Source organism: Eulemur rufifrons, chromosome 30 (assembly GCF_041146395.1).
Source record: "Eulemur rufifrons isolate Redbay chromosome 30, OSU_ERuf_1, whole genome shotgun sequence".
Lineage (NCBI taxonomy): Eukaryota > Metazoa > Chordata > Mammalia > Primates > Lemuridae > Eulemur > Eulemur rufifrons.
In genome coordinates, this window is record NC_091012.1 from 66,862,383 (window position 1) to 66,884,041 (window position 21,659).

The window sequence follows — 21,659 nt, forward strand, 5'->3', positions numbered from 1 at the left end:
TCAATATACAAACACCAACTGTATTTCTACACACTAGCAATGAACAATGGAACAGTGAAATTAAGAAAATAATTTCATTTATAGTACGATAACATCAAAAAGAACAAAACATTTAGGAATAAATTTAACAAAAAAGACTTGTACACTGAAAAATAGGAAACATTGTTGAAAGAAATTAAAGAACTAAATAAATGGAAAGATACTTCATGTTTATGAATCAAAAGACATGACAATATTCCCCAAAGTGATTTACAGACAATTAAATGGGTATAGAATGAAATCCAGATTCAAACTGAGAAAGATTAAAAAAAAAAGAATAAATAAATAAATAAATGGGTAAAGAATCTCTTGAGCCATTTTTGGACCAGCTTGGGAGGCCTATCCTGCTCTCCCGAGAAGCCTCATTATGTGAGTAATAAACCTTATACCCTCATACTGTGTTTGTGGCATAATTAGTCTTAAAATCTGAATCAAATTTTAGTTGGAGATCCATCCTGTTATCTCAGGTGGTTACAAGAAAGGAGCATACTGGGAAGGGTATGATGTACTCATATATTGAGTACTAAGTTGAGCATGAGAAGAAAAAAATTATGGCCAAATCTGAGTAGTGCTTAAAATTCACTGAATGCACTCAGATGTGCAAAAAATATGTAGGACCTTTATCTCTTTTACTGCTCTGGTCATCCTCATTAACTCCATCTACCTATAGCTTTGCCTAGTCCCGCATTCTTTGTCTGTCCTGTTGAGAATACTCACAGTATCTCAGGTTGACTTTTCCCTCCACCTAACCATTCTCTATCATGATATTTATAGTACACGGGTGGTTGTAGCAAGGGGCAGCGGCACTGGAGGAAGCAAAGTCTCATAGAATTCAGATGGTTTCTATGGATCTTCATTTGCTTCTGCTGGAAGGTAAATGCTCTAGGCTGCTCCCTGGATTGGTGACTGCTGAAGTGTGTAGTGTGCCCTCTGTTCCCTAGGTGAGAGGACTGAGGCTTAGAGAGGTTCAAGAGCTTGTCTTTGATCAGGGAGGGACTACACAGAAGAACAAGGTTGGCATCATTATTTATAAGGGCAACTACCCCCTTAGTTCATAGTTTTATAAGAAATTCACACTCCAGCACATGGCTCCCTAATGTACATGCACATAAAGAATTGAAAAGTGGCAAGTGGTAGGAAATAACTTATGCCAAACATGAGAGTGGAGACATAATCTGTAAACTGGTGGTACATCACCTCTGTCATCATTTACAGAATTGTAGCTTGAAAATTTTGTAATGCTATTATTTGAATTTCAAAAGTTATGCCTGCTTATTGTCTAAAGTGCAAGCATTACAGAAGCATGGAAAATAAGTTGTGTGAATGTCCTGTTCAACTCTTGCAATTTGGAACTGCTAATTGCCAATCATTTAGAAAGGTCCCACAGAACTGCCCACTATGTAGGCTTTGGTGCTATTGTTGTTTGTTTAGAGGTGAAAATAAGTGGCTGAACCCCCTCAAGAACATGGACATGGAGCACCTGGCGTCACCTCTCCGAGGAATGAGCTGGGCAGACAGGCTGACTCTCCTTCACCCTGCAGGTGCTAACATGAGACTACTTGCACAGTGCACCTTCAGGAAGCGGGGAGGGCTGGGATGGTGGATGGGAAGACAGATGGAAGCATGGTGAGAGCTGTGAAAAGGCTCATTTACATTCACTTGTGTACAAATCATAAAACTGATCACAGTATGGTCTTTGAAAATGTTCAAATGATGAAGAATGAGAAGCAAAATGTGTGAGTCCTCTCCTTCCTTCTTTCTTCCTTCCCTCCCTCCCTCCCTTCCTTCCCCCCCTCCCTCCCTTCCTTCCCCTTCACTAGCCAGTAGGTATCCCTTGCAAAGCCCCTATTGTGCCAGGTAACATGCCTGCTTCTGCAGGCCTCCAGGGAGAGCATCTGACAGAGTCCTGCTGTCTCCAAAGGCCAATCTCTGGAAGCAGCGTGCGTCTTTTCTCATAAGGATTTATTGACAAACTGCCTATGAAGGCAAGCCTGATGTACCTGCTAAGGCCAGCCAGGGCTGAATGGGGGTAAGGTTGGGGGCGGCAGGGCCTTTCAGTCCTGGCCCCATGGGATCATGTTGGGGGCAGATGAAGAGCAATCCAGGACACACAACATACAACGTGCAACATCACTCTTTAATAGGAGAACAAACAGTGATCGGGAGTTGGGAAAATACACAGAACAACTGGCTCTTTGGGTGGTTATATTATCTGGCTTACAAGTTAACTTTATCTTCTTGGTCAGCCAGGCCTCAAACCCCAGTCACGGGTGGGGCCTTAGGCTGGTGAACAGAGAAACAAAGGTGATATAGATGAAGACAAAGATGATATCCAAGGGCTCCTTTCAGGGGCTTTGTTTGCAGGCCTCCTCTGGGATCTTGTCCTCAGTCTAGAGGAAGTAAAGGAAAGGAGTTGGGATGTCATAAGAGCCAAGCCTCCTCAGGTGCATTCCCAGTCCACCCAACTTCCACCTTCCTGGGATTCCTGAAGGCCCAGAAATATCCATTTTTTACCCACTTGATTCCTATATCTCACCTGGAGTGTAGCAGAGACCTGATCAGCTTTGGTATAGTTCTGCTCGTTGTCCTGAAGGCACCTGGGGTGGGGGAGAAGATCAAGTGATCTCCATTATTATCCCAGGATAGGCATGCTGTCCACAAAATGCCACTGCTAAAACTATGCTACTTTTTTGCTGGGACACATGTACCAGTATGAGCACTACTGGAATGATGAAGAAAGATCTAGTGAAAGCCAAAACATCTATCACTAACATTAATGCCCACTAGAATTCAAAGCAGAAAAATAGAAGTGTTCAAAAGAACAAGGGAACATAATACATGTTGATTTTAAAAAGATATTCAAGAAAATAACAAATTCAAAAACAAAAAAAATTCCAATCATTTTTTAAAAATTATTATTATTTTTTGTTTCAGCATATTACAGGGGTATAAATGTTTAGGTTACATATATTGCCCTTGCCCTACCTGAGACAGAGCTTGAAGCATGTCCATCCCCCAGACGGTGAGCACCGCACCCATTAGGTGTGTATATACCCATCCCCTCCCATCTGCCCAACTCCCAATGAATGTTACTATGATATATGCACATAAGTGTTGATCAGTTAATACCAATTTGATGGTGAGTATATGTGCTGCTTGTTTTTCCATTCCTGTGATACTTCACTTAGTAGAATGGGCTCCAGCTCTATCCAAGATAATACAAGAGGTTCTAGATCACACTTCCAATCACTTTTAAATTGAGATATAAGACATATATCATAGCATTCACCATTTTAAGCTATACAATTCAGTGATTTTCTAGTATATTTACAAGATTGCACAACCATCACAATTAACTATTAAATAATTCCAAAACATTTTCATCACCTTGAAAGAAACAACTCTTTACCCCATTCCCCTGTTTGCCTAGACCTTGATGACTATTAATCTGTTATCTGTCTGTATGGATTTGCTTATTTGGGGCATTTTATATAAATGGGCTCATACAATATGTAGTCTTTTGTGATTGCTTTAATTTAACATAAAATTTTTGAGGTTCATGCATGTTATATCATATATTAAAACTTCATTCTATTTTATTGCTGAATAATATGTCCATTATATTGTTATATCACATTTGATTTTTCCATTCAAGACATTTGGGTTGTTTCCACTTTTTGGCTATTATGGAAATTCATGTACAAGTTTTTGTGGGAACATGTTTTTATCTCTCTTGGTGGAATTGCTGGGTCATATAGTAATACCATGTTTAACACTTTGAGGAACTGCCAAACTGTTTTCCACATTGGCTGCATCATTTTTAATTCTCACCAGCAATGTATGAGGGTTCCAATTTATCTATATCTTTGCCAATATTTAAAAAATATTTTATTGACACATAATAATTGTACATATTTATGGGGTACATAGTGATGTTTTGATATATACATAGTGATCAGATCAGGGTAATAAGCATATCTATCATCTTAAACATTTACTCTTTCTTTGTATTAGGAACATTCAATATCCTCCTTCTAGCTATTTGAAACTATACATTGTTGCTAACTATAGTCATCCTATAGTGCTATAGAACACTAGAACTTTTTCTTTCTCTCTAGCTGTAATTTTGTACCCTTTAAGAAATCTCTCCCTATCCCCCCTTCCTCTTATCAATACTTATTATTTCCATTTTTTGAAAATCATAGCCATCCTGGTGTGCGTGTGAAGTGGTATTTCTGTGTAGTTTTGATTTGCATTTCCTAGATGATTAATGATGTTGAATATCTTTCCATGTACTTTTGGACATTTGTGTATCTTTTGGGGGAAGAAATGTCTATTTAGATCTTTGCCCATTTTAATTGGGGTTATCTTTTATGGTTGAGTTCTAAAAGTTCTTTATATAATCTGGCTACAAGTCTCTTATCAGATATTTGTATCTCTTATGCAAATATTTTCTCTGATTTTGTGGCTTGTCTTTTCACTTTATTGAGAATGTCTTTAAGTCAAAACAAGTTTTAAATTTTGAAAAAGTTCATCTAGCAATGTATATAGCCTGATCTTTTGTACCCCCTTAATGAGCTGAAAAACAAACAAAAAATAAAAATAAAATTAAAAAAAAGAAAAAGTTCATCTAATTTTGTGTGTGTGTGTGTGCACGCACACACGCTTTTGTGGTCATGTGTCAGAAATCATTGCTTAATTCAAGGTCATAAATATTTACCCCTGTGTTTTCTTCTAAGATTTTCATAGTTTTAGCTCTAACTTTTAGGCCTTTGGCCCCTTTTGATTTATTTTTGCATGTGGTGTGAGATAGGGTACAAATTCATTTTTTAGTGAGTGGCTGTCCACTTGTCTCTGCACCAGTTATTGAAAGGCTATTCTTTACGCATTGGATATTTTTGACATCCTGGTTGAAAACTGACCATAAAGGTAAGTGGTTTTTTTTTTTTTTGACTCTCATTTTATTCCATTAATCTATATGTCTATTCTTAGGCTTGTGCCACCCACCACTGATTGATTATTGTAGCTTTGTAGTAAGATTGTAGTAACTTTGTAATGGGTCCTTCTGCTTTTTCAAGATTATTTCTCTATTTTGGGTTCACTTTTTCATTTAAATCTTAGGATTAACTTGTGAATTTCTACAAAGAAGTCAGCTAAGATTTTGCATTTGCATTGAATCTATATAGAAATTTGGGGAGTATTGCCATCTTAACAATCTTAAGTCTTCCAATACAGGAACACTGGATGTCTTTTCATTTATTTAGGTCTTCTTTAATTTATTTCTACAATGTTTTGTAGATTTCAGACTGTATGTTTTACATTTTGTTTGTTAAATTTGTTCCTAAGTATGTTTTTTTGTGCAAACAAATGGAATTGTTTTCTTAATTTTATTGTCTGATTGCTCATTTCTGGTATAGTAATACAATTGATTTTTGTATATTAATTTTGCACCCTGAAACAATGCAGAACTTGTTTATTAATTTTAATAGTTTTTTACTGGTTTCCTTAGGATTTTATATATACAAGATCATGTCATCTGATCTGAACATTACATTTTTTTATAATTAGTATCATTATAAACAATAAAATTAATATGTATATTTTATAAGCCTACTTTTCTTGGAAGCACAATATCCAAATAGTTATTTTTAAAAATTAACTGAAAGCTTCCACTTTTCACTCCCTACTCCTCCCAGCTCATGCCTATCCAGAGAGACTCCCAGCACTTACTTCTGAGACCCCTGGAGGTTCATCTCAGATTGAGTGGAGGAAGTCTGCACCATTTCCTGCTCTTCCTGAGAGGAGGTGAGCATGGAGCTGGAGAAGGGTGTGGGCACTGGAGTGGAGAAGGCATTCTGGATCTCTTTGGGGCTGGCATTTCTCACAATCAGCTCATCATTCACAATGTACATACTGGAGGAAAGATGGGTCCTCAGACAATCAGACAAATGGACAACCCCACACTTCTAACAATGATCCTGTTTCCACTGCCACTCAGCAACCAGATGCTTTCCAAACCCTTATTCATAATGCCTATCTTCCAGATCCCTTGGCTGGTACACTTTACCCCTACCACATAGTCCACCTTTGGAGAGATTGTTTATCAACTTGCTTAGATTTGTAGATTTAACCCCAATGCATGTACCCTTTACAAAAGAAGTGGACCCTCATCCCCATTTTCAGAAAAGGACAGTTAGTCACAAGGAAGTCTTATACGTTGAAGATTACACAGCTAATTATTGAGTGTTGGGGTCAAGAATAGAATCTGGTATTTTCCTAATCTAGACTTCTCCTTGGATCTACCTGTTAGCTTTGCATGGTATTGAGAAGACCCTAAGACTATATTATCACATTTCTATACCACTGGCCCCAGGCTAGAATGGATGCTCCTATCCACTACACACCACTTACCTGGAATCGCTGCCAGAAGTCAAGATGAAGGTCCGGGTGAAGGCACGAACACAACCCTGGGACTGTCCTTCCACTTCAACGACAACAACGATACCTCCTTAGAGTTGCACATGCTTTACACGTGCACATGGGGTTCCCCAGTCAGGATCCTACCTGATACTCTTGTGGCACCCTGAGGGGAGCAGACTGGGACAATTTTTCACTGGGAGTCAGGAGGGGTTTCAGGGACTGAGAGGGCAGCAGTAGGAATAATAACCTCCCAGTAATAGAACCTCCTAACATGTGCCAAGTGCATTGACAAACACAAGTTCACTTGACTCATTCTTTTACAGTTGCCCAAGAGATAAGCTTACCAGTCCCATTTTGCAAATGAGGAAACTGAAGGGTTAGGTAACAAACAGGCAGAAGGTCAAAGTTCTTAAAGTAAGGACATGTGATGAGAGGGATCAAACTCCATTGCCTGTGTCCCTAATGTCTGAGCTGTGCAGGGGCAGACAGGTACACATGTAGGTCAGGTGAGCAATGACATTTGGGAGCAAAATAAGGGAGGGAGAACACAAAAGGAATCTGAAATGGAGCATAGAGGATGGGATGGGAGGGGAAGAGAGGGAAACAACTTGGAAGTGCTGAGACAGATCTAGGAGGAGGCCCAGCCAGGGAAAGGGAGTAACAAGAGATCTGGGGAGGGGATTCCACAGACACTCACCTTCCTTGAACACTCCATTGACAGAAAAGCAAAGCATCCTTTCCTGAAAAGGAAGAAGAGTAAACTCAAGCTTTCATGATCCTCCACCTACCTGCCTACCTATTTCCTACCTACTTCGACCTTCTGGGATTTCCTGAGGGAGGAAGCAGGTGCTCACCGTCTGGACGCACAGGTCTATGACATAGGAGTTAAGGTCATGCTGAGTTTTGGGGAAAACACTGAGAGAGTCCACAATCTCATGTTTTGTGTGCTTTAGCAGCTGAACCCGCAGGTCTGTGTGGGAAAGAGAAGCATTGGGGTTGCCACACCCTGATCCCTGTACCCTATTATTGACTCCACACTCCCTTTCCCATGCTGATCTCCCCTATCACAACTTACCAGGGTCCTTGACCTTCTTCATATTCCTGCTATCCTTGAAGTACTCACACCAACCATTCCTAAAAGAGAAAGAGGAACAGGAGGTGGTGGTCCAGCCAGTGCGAGTGTTTCCAGGAGCTGACCTATGTTTGCTGGGGAGCCACATGGCTGAGGAGCAGAGTCTGAGCTGTGATACTCACGAAGCTGGGTCCTCAGGGCCAAAGGGAACGGTCAGAGAGAAGCAGGCCGCCTCATGGTAAGCATTCAGGAGGCTCTGTCGGTCTCCAGAGTCATAGATCAAGTAATACCTGTGGGGGAGCAAGGGGGGACATGCTATATCTATGGTTTGGGACCTGAAGGAGTGTTCAAAGCTCCCCTCAACTCATAAGCAGACATGTGCTTAAGGTGACCTGTCTTGTCCCAGCCCGCCCCTGCCTCATGGTTCCAGGGGTACTGACTGAAGCAGGAATTGAAGTACCAGACTCTTCAAAGACTCAGATCCTTTATAGCTTTCCTGTAATGAAAAGACACCTTGAAACTATGTGGTTGGCAAAACCTCCCTTGAAACACCTCAAATCATCATCGTCCCTTCTCACCTTACAAAGTTTTATTATCTCAGGGGATTCGGCATCAATTATAGCTGGAGATGTTAACTCCTGGCCATCCTGAGGAAGGGAAGAGGTAGTCAGCAGTGCAGACCAGGGAGGTAGAGCTGGATGAGCAAGGAGATGAATGGGTCCAAGGGGAACAAGGTCAGGTGTGCAATGGCCCTTGGAATTCTATTAGCAAGACAATAGTTGAAATATTCACCCGTGGGTCCTGTAAGCCTCTATTATTATATGCAACTATTGTGTGAACAAGTAATCTTGAGAGAGTGTGTATGAGAAAGTGTGTGTGTATGTGTGTGCGTGTATGAGCATGTGTGTTTATGGTCACTTTTTGCCAGTGACAATAGCCATGCTTTTGTCAGGAGTTCATGCTCCATACTTGGCTAATAGTAAAATGTAAAAACCTAACCTAGGCAATTCGCAAAATGCTTTAGGGCAGGTGCAGAGGTCATGTAGGTTAGTAAGAGGAGACAATATGACAACAGTAGGTACTTACCAGGCGTAACAATTTGGGGAAAAAATTCCGGATGGCACTGTCCAAAACCAAAAATAGAATGAAGGGATTGACAGTTCAAAGCAGCAAACTGAGCCAGGCTCCAGGGATTCCTTGCCCTCCCTGCCTCCCTTTCCTTCCTCCAGGTCCCCACGGAAGGCTCCGCAGGGAGCAGGGAATGGGCTGGGAGCCCAGGGCTCTGCTACCTCACTGGGTGTCCACCATTCCGCTGGGTCTGCCTCTGGCTGACAGCAGCTCATCCCCCAGGGATGGCCCCGGGATGCTGGGGCAGAAAGGTGAGCAAGTCCAGGCTCAGGAGGTAGGGAGGGAAGGTGGGGGGATGGCAGGAAGGGGTGTGAAGATCTGAGAGGGAGAGATGGGGAAGATGCAGGAGAGGAGAGGCCAAGGAGAAAGAGGAAGCAAAGCAGAGGGAAGGGGAAAATGCTCTCCCATGGCAGTGGGGGTCAGGGAGGAAGAGATAAGAAAAGGGCTCCCCTGTGGCTGCCCTTTCCCTCACCTGCCCCTGGCTGGCCCTGGGAACTGAGGCAGGAATGGGAACCACATACCTGCTGGGCTGGGGGCTATTGGAAGCAGGTGGGGCCTCTGTCACCTGGTGAGCCCAGTCTAAGCTGGGCATGGGAGACAGAGCAGCCACGGGGGCAGGAGACCTTCCCCCAGAAGGAGTGAAGTGTCAGGCTCCAGCTGAGCATGGGGTTGAGGGTCTGGGGCCCCCTCTCAGGATCACCACGTTCTTTCCTGATGGTCCTGGCCCAGCTGTGCCCATCTGAGCTGGCACTGTGCCCGAGGTATCACTCCCATCTCGGGATACCCAGGGCTCCTCTGAAGGACCAGGCAGGATGGTGTGAGGTGTGGGGGGAGGGAGAGGCAGTACCCCGAGAGGCCTGGCCTCTGTCTCCTCAACCTCCTCTGCCCTCTGCCTCCCACTCCTGCCGCGGGAAGCCCTCTGCTCACTGGCGGTGGCTCACTTCTGGTTCCTCGATGCAGGGAACCCAGGGTTCTCCCCAAGGAGGACCCAGCTCCCGCCACTGTGCCATAGGAACAGATGTCGTGAGGGCAGCCACCCAGTGCCTCAGCCCTCAGCCCTCAGCATGGGGCAGGGAAGCCACCACGTCAGCCCAGGACAGGTGGGCGGGCCTTTATGGAGCAAGGGAAGGAGGGCCCCTCTCAGAAGAGGGGAAGGAAGACCCATGTCAGCACGGAGGCAGGAAGGCCTGGCTCAGCATGGGGTCCTGGGCCACAGCATCCGGCCCAAGCCTGAACACCCTGGTCCTGGTGAGGAGGGGAGCCCTGCTTCCTGGTGCACATTCATGGAGGGTGTGCTGGAGGAGGCTGGGTGCAGAGAGGTGGGAAACACAGCCCCGGGCAGGGCAAAAGGGGAGCAGGTCAGGGAAGGGAAGGAGACCTCTAAGCAGAGCTGAGGGACACAGACAGAGAGGAGAGGGCGGGGCCTGTGATCCTCCCTGAGGGCCAGGGCTGCCTCCTCCTGCAGAAGGGGACTGTCAGGGGCAGCTCAGCCTCCCAGGGGGCGAAGGGGCCCCGGAAGGGTGACAGAGGTTACCACTGACCTTATGTAGGCGGACTGGTCTGCGAAGGTGTTACAAAAGGGGTTCTCTTCTAGCCATAGCTCTTCCAGCTTCAGCGCTTTGACCTTGGTCAACTCCCATGCCGATTTCAGCTGAGAAGTATGAGGGGAAAACCAGAAAGGGAGTCTCAGGGAAAGAGAGACGTATGGGACCCTGGACCCCTTAGTCCTCTCCCTTCCCCAGAGGTACCTCTGCCTGTCTGTTGTCATCACCCCGATGAGCACTACCACCCATCCTCCACCCAAACTTGATCTGGCTCTCTCCTCTCACCTCATTTTTGGAGAGGTTCAGGATCTTGACTTTAGGGGCCTTCTCTATAATGTCAGACAGGCCATCCAGCCGGTACAGTTTGTTGTTGCGCAAGTTCAAGGACAATAGCTTTTGGGTAAGAAGAGTTAATTAGAGTGACAGTTACTCTGTAGGGCCTTGGAGACAAACCTGCCCTCCACTCAGCCTCTTCCAGCCCCCTACCTAAGGCCTCACCTCAGGGAAATTCCTCTCAATGATCTGCAGGGTGGCAGCCATGCAGTTTTTTCGATTCAGGATTATGTCCATATCACGCTGCACCAAATCTTCAGAGAAGGGAATCAGAAGGCTGAGAGGGGTTTCCTGGACCAGCGCCAGCACCGACCCCTCTCCAAGTTGACATCCCTGACTCTCCCACCCAGGCAGACCCCTCTGCTCTCACCTGCCCTAGAATCACTGCCGAAAGCCATACCTGGGTCAAAGCGGAGCTCCTGGAGGTCAAGAGCTTGCTGGGAGACATCATATCGTTTGTTCATGGTCAGCTGCAGAGATAGAGGTGGAGAGTGGCTCTGAGGCTGTGCTGATGGTGGTGACAGGGAAATCGGGGCCTGGGACAAGAAGAGATGAGTCCGGGAAAGGGGTATACAATGTGCCTTGAGTCTGCATTACCTTTAGCTGCTCCATTTGTTCTGGCTTCAACTTATTTTTCATAGAGTAGGGTACAGCAGAAGGACTGACAAAGATAGATATCTGTAGGAAGGAGAGGAAGGGTAAGCTCCAGGACCTCTAATCCCACAGAAGATGACCAGCCCCTGGCCTGTCCTCCTGCACTGAGACTAGGAAAAGGGAATGTTCGTAATACATACCTTTTTATTTTCCTCAGTGAAAATTTTGTTATTGACATCCTTCAATGCAGAGGCAGTACCAGCATTCTGGACAAAGAACCGGGCCCTATTTTTGAGGTAGTGGAACTATGGGGACGGAGTGAAGGCCAGAGCAACAGCGTCAGAGGCCAACAGCCCCTGCGGAGCCAGGCCTCTCCCCCTCCCCTGTGCTCACCCATATGGCTTTACCATCCTCTCTTACATCAACTGGAGTGAAGGGGACACTGCAATGGGTCTGGATTGAGTTCATTAGCCATGTCTTGTCATATTTTATCCCATGAGGAATCTAAGGGTGAAAAGAAGAAATAGGAGAGAAGAGAGCCAACATGGAATTAAGCCTGGAGAACACAGTCAGCCAGATGTTTTTTCTGATCTTCTACCTAGTTTTAATGGACTTCTAAAGAAAAGAAAATTTTTTCCCCAGATATTATTGTCCTTTCTCTGTATTCCAGATTTATCCCCAACAAATAATGAAATTCAGATGCTCAAAATGATCTTACTTTCATAAGGTTCCAGGGAAGTCTACTTATTAAAGACCCAGACCGCTCTTCTGAGGACTCCAGAGACTCAACATGCCCACACTCAGCTTGAGCCATGAGGCATCAGCTGGAGAACTGCTCCATTTTCTTGGCAGTAGTTTCCACCTTTGCCTTTACACAACCTCTCAGGTCTTCTTGTAGTCAGCCTGTTCCCTTTATATTCCTTCTCTGAACCTACCCTTATAGGTTAACTCCCGATGTCCCTAGAAAAGTACCTAGCACTTCTACATGTGATCAACACAACTCTTCCTTACCTCCTGCACATTCCCTATATTTTGTCAGGACACTCACTGTGATCTTGAACCAGCACCCCAGAGCTCCATCCTGCTTATTCTTCTCCATTTCTCTCTCTGGAGTAATTTTATCTTGGTATTCATTATGCCATTTCTTACAACTATTGTTGAGTTTTAAGGTAGATGAGTTGCTGTGGGGAAATGGATTGAAGGATGTGTCCATAAATGTATAGAAATGCACAGAAATGCTACAAAGTTTTCTATACACTCTCAACTCAGTCGTAACCAGATTTACAATTAGGATCATTCAACCATTATTCCAATTTTATCATTCCCCACTTTTTCAGTTAGAGAAGAAAAAGAAGACCACAGAGAGTGAAAGAGTTGCACAGTCCCAAGGGCTGCTACATGCGAACCAGGCTGCCTGGTTACTTACTGTCTTTCTTGGGGGTCCTCATGGACATCCCTTATTATTACGTTTCCATCATCCTCCTGAAGGTGGGAAGGTGGATGCTCACTCCCACCATGTTCATAATGAAGGTTCCCCTTGCCAAAATTTCCCTGGCAAGAACCCCCAGCTTCTTTTTCTTGAGGAGAGCTATCACCATCACTGTATTCTAAAATTGAGAACAAAAATACAAGTTTGAAGATACATCAGTGGTCATATACCACCTACCATGTCTTGGCCTAACCCCACTATAGGGTAAACAAAGTGCCAGTCTGCCCTGTATTAGCAATCACACAAACCCCAGAAAGCAAACTCCTCTACCTGTCCAGATATTAGAGCCTTTTTCATAGATAACATAATTAGTGATGAAGTCTTAAAGGAGGAGGTAATTGTGTGGAACCATTTGGAAAATAGAGCAGGATTTATAAAGACCATAAGTGTGAATGTTCATGGGTCAGTCTGGACATCAGCCATACACCAGGAAGGCAGCCAAATCTTGCCTTCTCTTATGCCTCTGTAATCTAACAACCTCACCAAAATCTGATAGGCAACTTCTCTCACACCGCCCAAAACCAATCAACCACCAAATTCATTTCATTAACATTCTGCAAGCTGTATTTTCTTTTCTAGTACAAGCTTTCATGACACAATGGACTGATGCAACAGCCTGCTAAACTGTCTCCCTGCCTCCAGCCTTGCCTCAACAATACTTTTTGAAATACCTAAAGTGAACTTTCTTCTTGCTCAGGCCAAAATGTCTTTCAGCTGAAGAAACAATGCTTCTAACCTCCACTATTCTATAATAAGGGTCTGAATAATGAACTGAAATGGTAGGTGTCAACTACAATTTCCAAGTGTTTAGAGATTTTTTATGGTCAGAGAGCATTCTTTGTATGATTTCAGTTCTTTTAAATTTGTTTAGGTTTGTTTGATGGCTTAGGAGATGGTCTATCTTTGTGAATGTTACAAGACACTTGAAAAAAAGTATAATCTGCTGTTTTTGGGTGGAGTATTCTATTATATATATATGTCATGTAGATACAGTTATTGTATTAATTACAATATTCATGTCTGTACCCTTGCAGATTTTGTGTTTAGTCATTTTATCAATTGTTGAGAGTCGGGTGTTGAAGGCCCCAACAATAATTATGTACTTGGCTATTTCTCTGTTCAGCTCCATCAGTTTTTGCTTCATGTACTTTGAGGCTCCTGTTGTTTTGGTGTGTACATATTTAGGATTATTATGTCTTCCTGGTGGATTGATCCTTTTACAATTATATAATATCCTCTTCATCTACTAATTTTCTTTACTCTGAACTCTATCGTTATGGACACAGGTATGCTTATAATGTGTTTTGGTTATATTTCACACTGTAAGTACCCCTAGGAATTTCCTTGTTCACACCCCCACACTTCCCACCAACATGTTTAATTCACAGTGTGGCAAGATTTGGAAGTTTAATTTACATCTACAGAAATATACGATAGTATCAATTTTCTCTCCCATAGGTATATTCACTAAGTATATTTTATTTTTATCACATTCAACTGAAACAACATACCAGTAGATGGTAATACTAGTGGTTTTGGAGATGAGGTTAAGGAAATTAGGGTATTAGAAACCAGCTTCCTTTTGGGCTCTAAATTTAAGGTTCTCTAGGTTTGTATTTTATACATATTATATATTAATTACTCCATGTTGTATCAGCACATGATTATGAATAACAATCCACTTACTCTTCTTCTGTTGAATTCCAAATAATTTATGTAGATCCTGCATTTTCTTTTTTTTATCTTTTGTTGTTTTGTTTTTTTAATTTTTTTAAAATTTCAAACTATTAAGGGGGCACACAGCCATAAAAAAGGTGACTTAATGCTTTTTGCAGCAATTTGGAAGGAACTGGAGACCATTATCCCAAGCTAAGTATCTCAAGAATAAACAAACAAACACCACATGTACTCTCTAATAAATTGGAACTAACTGATGGGCACACAAGTACACAGAGGAAAGTAAAAGTCATTGGAAATCAAATAGGGGGATAGGGGAGGAGGAGAAAGGCAAAAACCCACTTAATGGGTACAATGAACACTATTGAGGTGAGGGGCATAATCCATTCACTGTTATACTTTACAATGTACTGATTATGATCAGTTTTCAGATGAACTCCTCTGGAGAGTCATTGCTTTCACTGTGTGACCCATGGTCAAGAAAATCCTGCTTCAGGACTTTCCCTATATGGCAATAAATTAAATATGGCCCAGAAATTCTTCATGTTCAGTCCCCAAAATTTGGAGATAGCTTGGAGTGCTCTATTTTTCTCATACTTCTAACCCAACTGATCAGGATGAGATCTTTGGCTCTACCTTCAAAATATATCCAGAGGCTGACTCCTTTTCACTACCCGCATTGCTTTCCCCTGGCCAGGTCACCACCATCTATCTCCTGGATTATGTTGCCTTCCAACTCTTCCCTCTGCTTTTATACTTGCTTCCTTACCATCTATTTTCAACATAGCAGAGAGGGAGATTTTTTTTAAAGCACAAGTCAAATCTTGTCATTCCTCTGCTCAAAATCCTATAACAAGGATTTTGTTAAAAATGTGTTAAAAAGCCATGAGTTCATAATGATACTCAAAAACAACAATAAAGAAGAACCTTATTGGTGACATTTGGAGACTACCAGGAAACCAACTTATTTTCATGAAAATCTGTAAATGGAGAGAATCAAATATTTCTTCTGCCTTTCCTATGTAAGCTGTACATAAAGATAGCCAAACTGTTGATTAGAGTTTCTCTTTATAAGAATATTCCAGTCACTACATAAAGAAGACAAGACAGAATTTGACTGACATCATTTACAAACCTCTAAGTAAGTAAAAGATCTATACAATGGTCATCAATGGCTGGTAAAAATCACAAAACAGGAAACAACCGGACATCATGTATATGGTGAGGAGCACCACCTATGAAGTATTCTTGCCAAAAACATTAAATAAGAATCTGATCAAGCCTCAGCAGCAATGTAGATCTTGCATTATCATGGAGATGAACTGAACCAAATGTGTGACAAATGATCCAGTTTCTTTTTTTTTTTTTTTTTTGAGACAGAGTCTCACTCTGTTGCCCAGGCTAGAGTGAGTGCCGTGGCGTTAGCCTAGCTCACAGCAACCTCAAACTCCTGAGCTCAAGGGATCCTCCTGTCTCAGCCTCCCAAGTAGCTGGGACTACAGGCATGCACCACCATGCCCGGCTAATTTTTTCTATATATATTTTTAGCTGTCCATATAATTTCTTTCTATTTTTAGTAGAGATGGGGTCTCGCTCTTGCTCAGGCTGGTCTCGAACTCCTGAGCTCAAATGATCCGCCCACCTCGGCCTCCCAGAGTGCTAGGATTACAGGCGTGAGCCACCACGCCTGGCCTGATCCAGTTTCTTTAGCAAATAATTTGAGAAAGAGAGAGAGAGAGAGACAAAGAGGTTACATGTGATTATGTTTGGTGTTGTATACTAGTATGCTACTGGATAAGTTATGCATATACACAGATATATTTTCAAATTGCAATCTATGGCAAAAATATCTGTAACCTGCTCTTTTAACAATTTTTAATATCATCGCATGCTCAGAAATAGTTAATTGATTTTTGTTATTTGCCAAATTAACATGATGTTCCTTTAAAGAAATTGTGGAAATGAAGACTAAGATCACCTGTTTACCAGAGCAAGAATTGATGGTTGCGCAAAGATGTGGAAACAACCCAAATGCCCATCAATACATGAGTGGATTAGTAAAATGTGGTATATGTATATCATGGATATTACTCAGCTATAAGAAATAACGGTGATATAGAATCTCTTATGTTCTCCTGGATACAGTTGGAACCCATTCTACTAAGTGAAGTATCCCAAGAATGGAAAAATAAGCACCACATGTACTCACCATCAGATTGGTTTCCCTGATCATCACCTAAGTGCACCTTTGGGAATAACACTAATTGGGTGTCGGGCAGATGGGGGGGGAGGGGATGGGTGTATACCTACATAATGAGTGCGATGCCCACTGTCTGGGGAATGGACACGCTTGAAGCTCTGATTGGGGAGAGGGGGAAAGGCAACATACATAACCTAAACTTTTGTACCCCCATAATATGCTGAAATAAAAAAAAAAAGAATTGATGGTTGAAATTCATTAAGCTGGAAGCTCAGAAAAGAATAAATATGATTACTCAAAAATATATCTTTTTAATATTTTCTAAATGTCTAAACAATTTAAGACTTTAATATAATTTATACATTACATTATTTAGTTAAAATTTTAATTGTCATACTGTCAACTGTAACCTACTAATAAAATTTCCAATTTTAACAAATTTTTCCAAGGTTTTCCTACTGTAAACAATGCTACTAATGCTCGTGGATCAGAAGAATCAACATTGTTAAAATGTCTATACTACCCAAACTGATCTACAGATTCAATGCAATCCCTATTAAATTACGAACATTATTTTTCACAGATATAGAAAAAATAATTTTATGCTTTGTATGGAACCAGAGAAGACCCCGTTTAGTAAAAGCAATTTTAGGTAATAAGAACAAAATGGGAAGTATTAATTTACCAGAGGTCAAACTATACTACAAGGCTGTGGTTATTAAATCAGCTTGGTATTGGCACAAGAACAGGGACAGAGACCAGTGGAACATAACTGAGAATCCTGATATAAAACCATCCTCATGTAGCCATCTAATCTTTGACAAAGCAGACAAAAGAATCCTTAATCAATAAATGGTGCTGGGAAAACTGGATAGCCACATGTAGAAGACTGAAACAGGACCCACACCTTTCACCTCTCACAAAAATCAAATCACGGTGGATAACAGACTTAAACCTAAGGTGTGAAACTATTAGAATTCTAGAAGAAAATGTGGGAAAAACTCTTATAGACATTGGCCTAGGCAAAGAATTTATGAAGAAGACCCCAAAGGCAATCACAGCAACAACAAAAATAAATAAATGGGACCTGATCAAATTAAAAAGCTTCTGCACAGCCAAAGAAACTATCATGAGAGCAAACAGACAACCTACAGAATGGGAAAAAATTTCCACATGCTACACATCCGATAAAGGGCTGATAACTAGATTCTATTTAGAACTCAGGAAAATTAGCAAGAAAAAAATCAAACCCTATCAAAAAGTGGGCAAAGGACATGAATAGAAATTTTTCAAAAGAAGACAGAAGAATGGCCAACAAACATATGAAAAAATGCTCAACATCTCTAATTATCAGGGAAATGCAAATCAAAACCACAATGAGATATCACTTAACTCCAGTGAGAATGGCCTTTATCAAAAAGTCCCGTAACAATAAATGTTGGCGTGGATGTGGAGAGACAGGAACACTCATACACTGCTGGTGGGACTGCAAACTAGCGCAACCTCTGTGGAAAGCAATATGGAGATACCTCAAAGAGATACAAGTAGAACTACCATTTGATCCAGCAACAGCACTATTAGGCATCTACCCAAAGGAACAAAAGTCATTCTATAATAAAGACATCTGCACTCGAATGTTTATGGCAGCACAATTCACTATTGCGAGGATGTGGAAACAACCCAAGTGCCCATCAATACATGAGTGGATTAATAAAATGTGGTACATGTGTGCAATGGAGTACTACTCAGCTATAAGAAACAATGGTGATGTAGCACTTCTTGTATTTTCCTGGATAGAGCTGGAACCCATTCTACTAAGTGAAGGATCCCAAGAATGGAAAAATAAGCACCACATGTACTCACCATCAAATTGGTTTCACTGATCATCACCTAAGAGCACATTTAGGAATAACATTAATCTGGTGTTGAGCAGATGTGGGGGGGGGAGAGGATGGATGCATACATACATAATGAGTGCAATGTGCACCGTCCAGGGGATGGACTCGCTTGAAGCTTTGAGTGGGGGTGGGGGCCAAGGGCAATATATATAAATTAAACTTTTGTACCCCCATAATATGCTGAAATAAAAAAATAAAGAAAGAAAGAAATAATGGTCATGTTAAGAAAATGAAATTATATATTTGTTGTGAAGCAAAATACAGACCTGGAATTTTGTGTCTACAAAAAATTTATCTTTCAAAATGGAGGTTAAATAAATATACATTTGTGATATTGTGAAGTATATATTTGGTCTTCAACTCTGTTTCAGGGCCTAGAACTCCTAAAATCCTAGAAATTCTTTTTTTTTTTTTTTTTTGAGACAGAGTCTCACTCTGTTGCCCAGGCTAGAGTGAGTGCCGTGGCGTCAGCCTAGCTCACAGCAACCTCAAACTCCTGAGCTCAAGCGATCCTCCTGTCTCAGCCTCCCGAGTAGCTGGGACTACAGGCATGCACCACCATGCCCGGCTAATTTTTTCTATATATATTTTTAGCTGTCCATATAATTTCTTTCTATTTTTAGTAGAGATGGGGTCTCGCTCTTGCTCAGGCTGGTCTCGAACTTCTGAGCTCAAATGATCCGCCCACCTCGGCCTCCCAGAGTGCTAGGATTACAGGCGTGAGCCACCGCGCCCGGCCTAAAATCCTAGAAATTCTAATGTGTTTTATATGCTAATGAGTTGCCTGAGGGCTGGCACCCCCTAGGCAGCTTCAGGATGGGGGCTCATCACTGGAAAGAACAAGTCAGGGATTAGAGGGTTGGGACATTCAACATCCCCACCCCCAACCTCCAGAGAGGGGAGACGGGGCTGAAGGTTCAAGTTTATCATCAATAGCCTAAGGTTTAATCTATCATACCTGTGTAATAAAGCCTCCATAAAATCCCAAAAAGACAGAGTTCAATGGGCTTCCGAATGGCTGAGCTGGTGGAGGTTTTTGGAGGGTGGCATGCCTCCATGCCCCTTCCCCCATACCTTGCCTATCCATCTCTCTGTCTATATCCTTTGTAAAATCCTTTATAATAAACTAGTAAACATAAGTGTTTCTCTGAGTTCTGTGAGCTGTTCCTAGCAAACCAATTGAACCCAAAGAGGGAGGAATCCCAACTTGAAGCTAGTTGGTCTGGAGGTCAGGACTTGCAACTGGTGTCTGAAGGAGGAGGGTAGTCTTGAAGACAGAGCCTTCAACCTGTGGTATCTGACGCCATCTCCAGGTAGATAGTGTCAGAATTGAAGTAGAGGACCCCCAGCTGGTCTCCACTGCAGAATTGATTGCTTGCTCATTGGTGGGGAAAACCCCCACACATTTGGTCACAGAAGCCTTATGTATTGATTGTTGTTATGGAGTGAGAGAATAGAAAAAAGCACTTTGAGTGAGTGTGTTTTTCCACACTCACAACATTTTAACGCAAACAAAATGTAGGTAAATTTGTCACCAGCCAACTCAAAACTAAAGATTCATCCTCAGGCTAAAGAAATATGATCCCAGATAGAGGCATGTAAATGCAAGAAAGAATGAAGAACAATGACATTGGCAAATGTGTAGGAAAATCTAAATGAATATTGACTATATAATATAGTGGTAACTTCTTCAAAGAATTTAAATAATAAATAAATATATGTATAATTAAAATGCACAATAATATATCAGGAGGCACATTAATGGAGTTAAAATGTCAGACAGAACGAATGTACATGAGACTGTGATAAGTAAGGCAAGAGTATACCTTGTAATCTGAAGGGTAGATTGCAAAAATGACAAAAGAATGTTTTACTACAAAGCCAAATGAGGTAAGATTGAATAATTTAAAAATAATAACATTAAATATTCAAAAGAAAGGAGAGGAAATTAGAATAGGAAAATAAATGTAAACAGAAAGATGGTATATTTAAGCCAAATCATATCTGGAATTACATTATATGTAATAGATTGAATATTTCAAATTGAAAAAACAGAGACCATCAGACTAGATTAAAAAAGAACATTAATTCAATCAAAAGGAACACATGTAAAATATAATGAGACAGAAAATTCAAAAAAAGAAGATGGCAAAAGATATACCATTAAAACACTGAGCAACTGAAATTGGGTATAATCATTAATAGGAGAAAAAATATACTTTAAAAATATTACTAAAATAAAAAGGGATATTTCATAATGATAAAATGGTTCAATTCAACATGAAGATATTGATAAAACAAATTTGTAAGCACCTTTTAACATGGAGCCAAAATATACACAGCAGCTGGCCGGGCGTGGTGGCTCACGCCTGTAATCCTAGCACTCTGGGAGGCCGAGGTGGGCGGATCGTTTGAGCTCAGGAGTTCGAGACCAGCCTGAGCAAGAGCGAGATCCTGTCTCTACTAAAATTAGAAAGAAATTATATGGACAGCTAAAAATATATATAGAAAAAATTAGCCGGGCATGGTGGCGCATGCCTGTAGTCTCAGCTACTCGGGAGGCTGAGACAGGAGGATCGCTTGAGCTCAGGAGTTTGAGGTTGCTGTGAGCTAGGCTGACGCCACGGCACTCACTCTAGCCTGGGCAACAGAGTGAGACTCTGTCTCAGAAAACAAAACAAAACAAAACAAAATATACACAGCAAAAAAACTGATGGAAGTAAATGGAGAAATGGACAAATCCATAGTCTCAGCGTGAAATTTTAACACACCTCACTTAGTGACAGATAAACAGAAAAAAAAATCAGTTAGATGTAGGAGATTTAAGCAATATGAGTAACATAATTTACTTGACAGAACACTGCACATGACAACACATGCAACATTCTGGAATAGATCATATGCTGGACCATAAAGCAAGCCTCAAGAAAGCTATAGGGGTAATACAATCTACTTTAAACAGTTACTGTGCAAATTTAAGGTTATTGGTGGGTTCCCTGTTCCTCCCCCCACCCCTAGTATAAATCCCAAGAATGTTAAATTCCAATGTCCCCCACCCCAGATGACCCTCTCTCACTCCCAAACCCTGAACCAGAGAGCACCACATAACTCAGACCTTTCCCCTTAACCAGGGAAACATCTCAGCTTAGCCATGATTATAGCCACAGGAGGGGAGGTTTTCAATGTGGAGCCAGGATGGATGTGTCAGGGCCCACAAAGTCCATGTCCTCAAGAGAGTGGAAAACAGTCAACCTGCGCCCTTGCT

General features: G+C 41.8%; 1 protein-coding gene across 1 annotated transcript; it reads right to left on the reverse strand.

The window, feature by feature from the left end:
* Window positions 1-2,384: 2,384 nt before the first annotated feature.
* On the reverse strand, window positions 2,385-12,253 carry LOC138378926 (nuclear RNA export factor 2-like). The gene is made up of 19 exons (XM_069464232.1): window positions 12,179-12,253; window positions 11,551-11,634; window positions 11,331-11,435; window positions 11,134-11,214; window positions 10,937-11,006; window positions 10,702-10,790; window positions 10,489-10,596; window positions 10,201-10,310; window positions 8,618-8,654; window positions 8,110-8,178; window positions 7,972-8,027; window positions 7,714-7,821; window positions 7,535-7,593; window positions 7,314-7,429; window positions 7,157-7,199; window positions 6,451-6,523; window positions 5,770-5,952; window positions 2,576-2,636; window positions 2,385-2,429 (listed from the first exon to the last, which is right to left on the reverse strand). Exons 1-19 carry the CDS (start codon window positions 12,227-12,229, stop codon window positions 2,385-2,387), a joined length of 1,548 nt encoding a protein of 515 aa, XP_069320333.1. The 5' UTR covers window positions 12,230-12,253.
* Window positions 12,254-21,659: the final 9,406 nt, after the last annotated feature.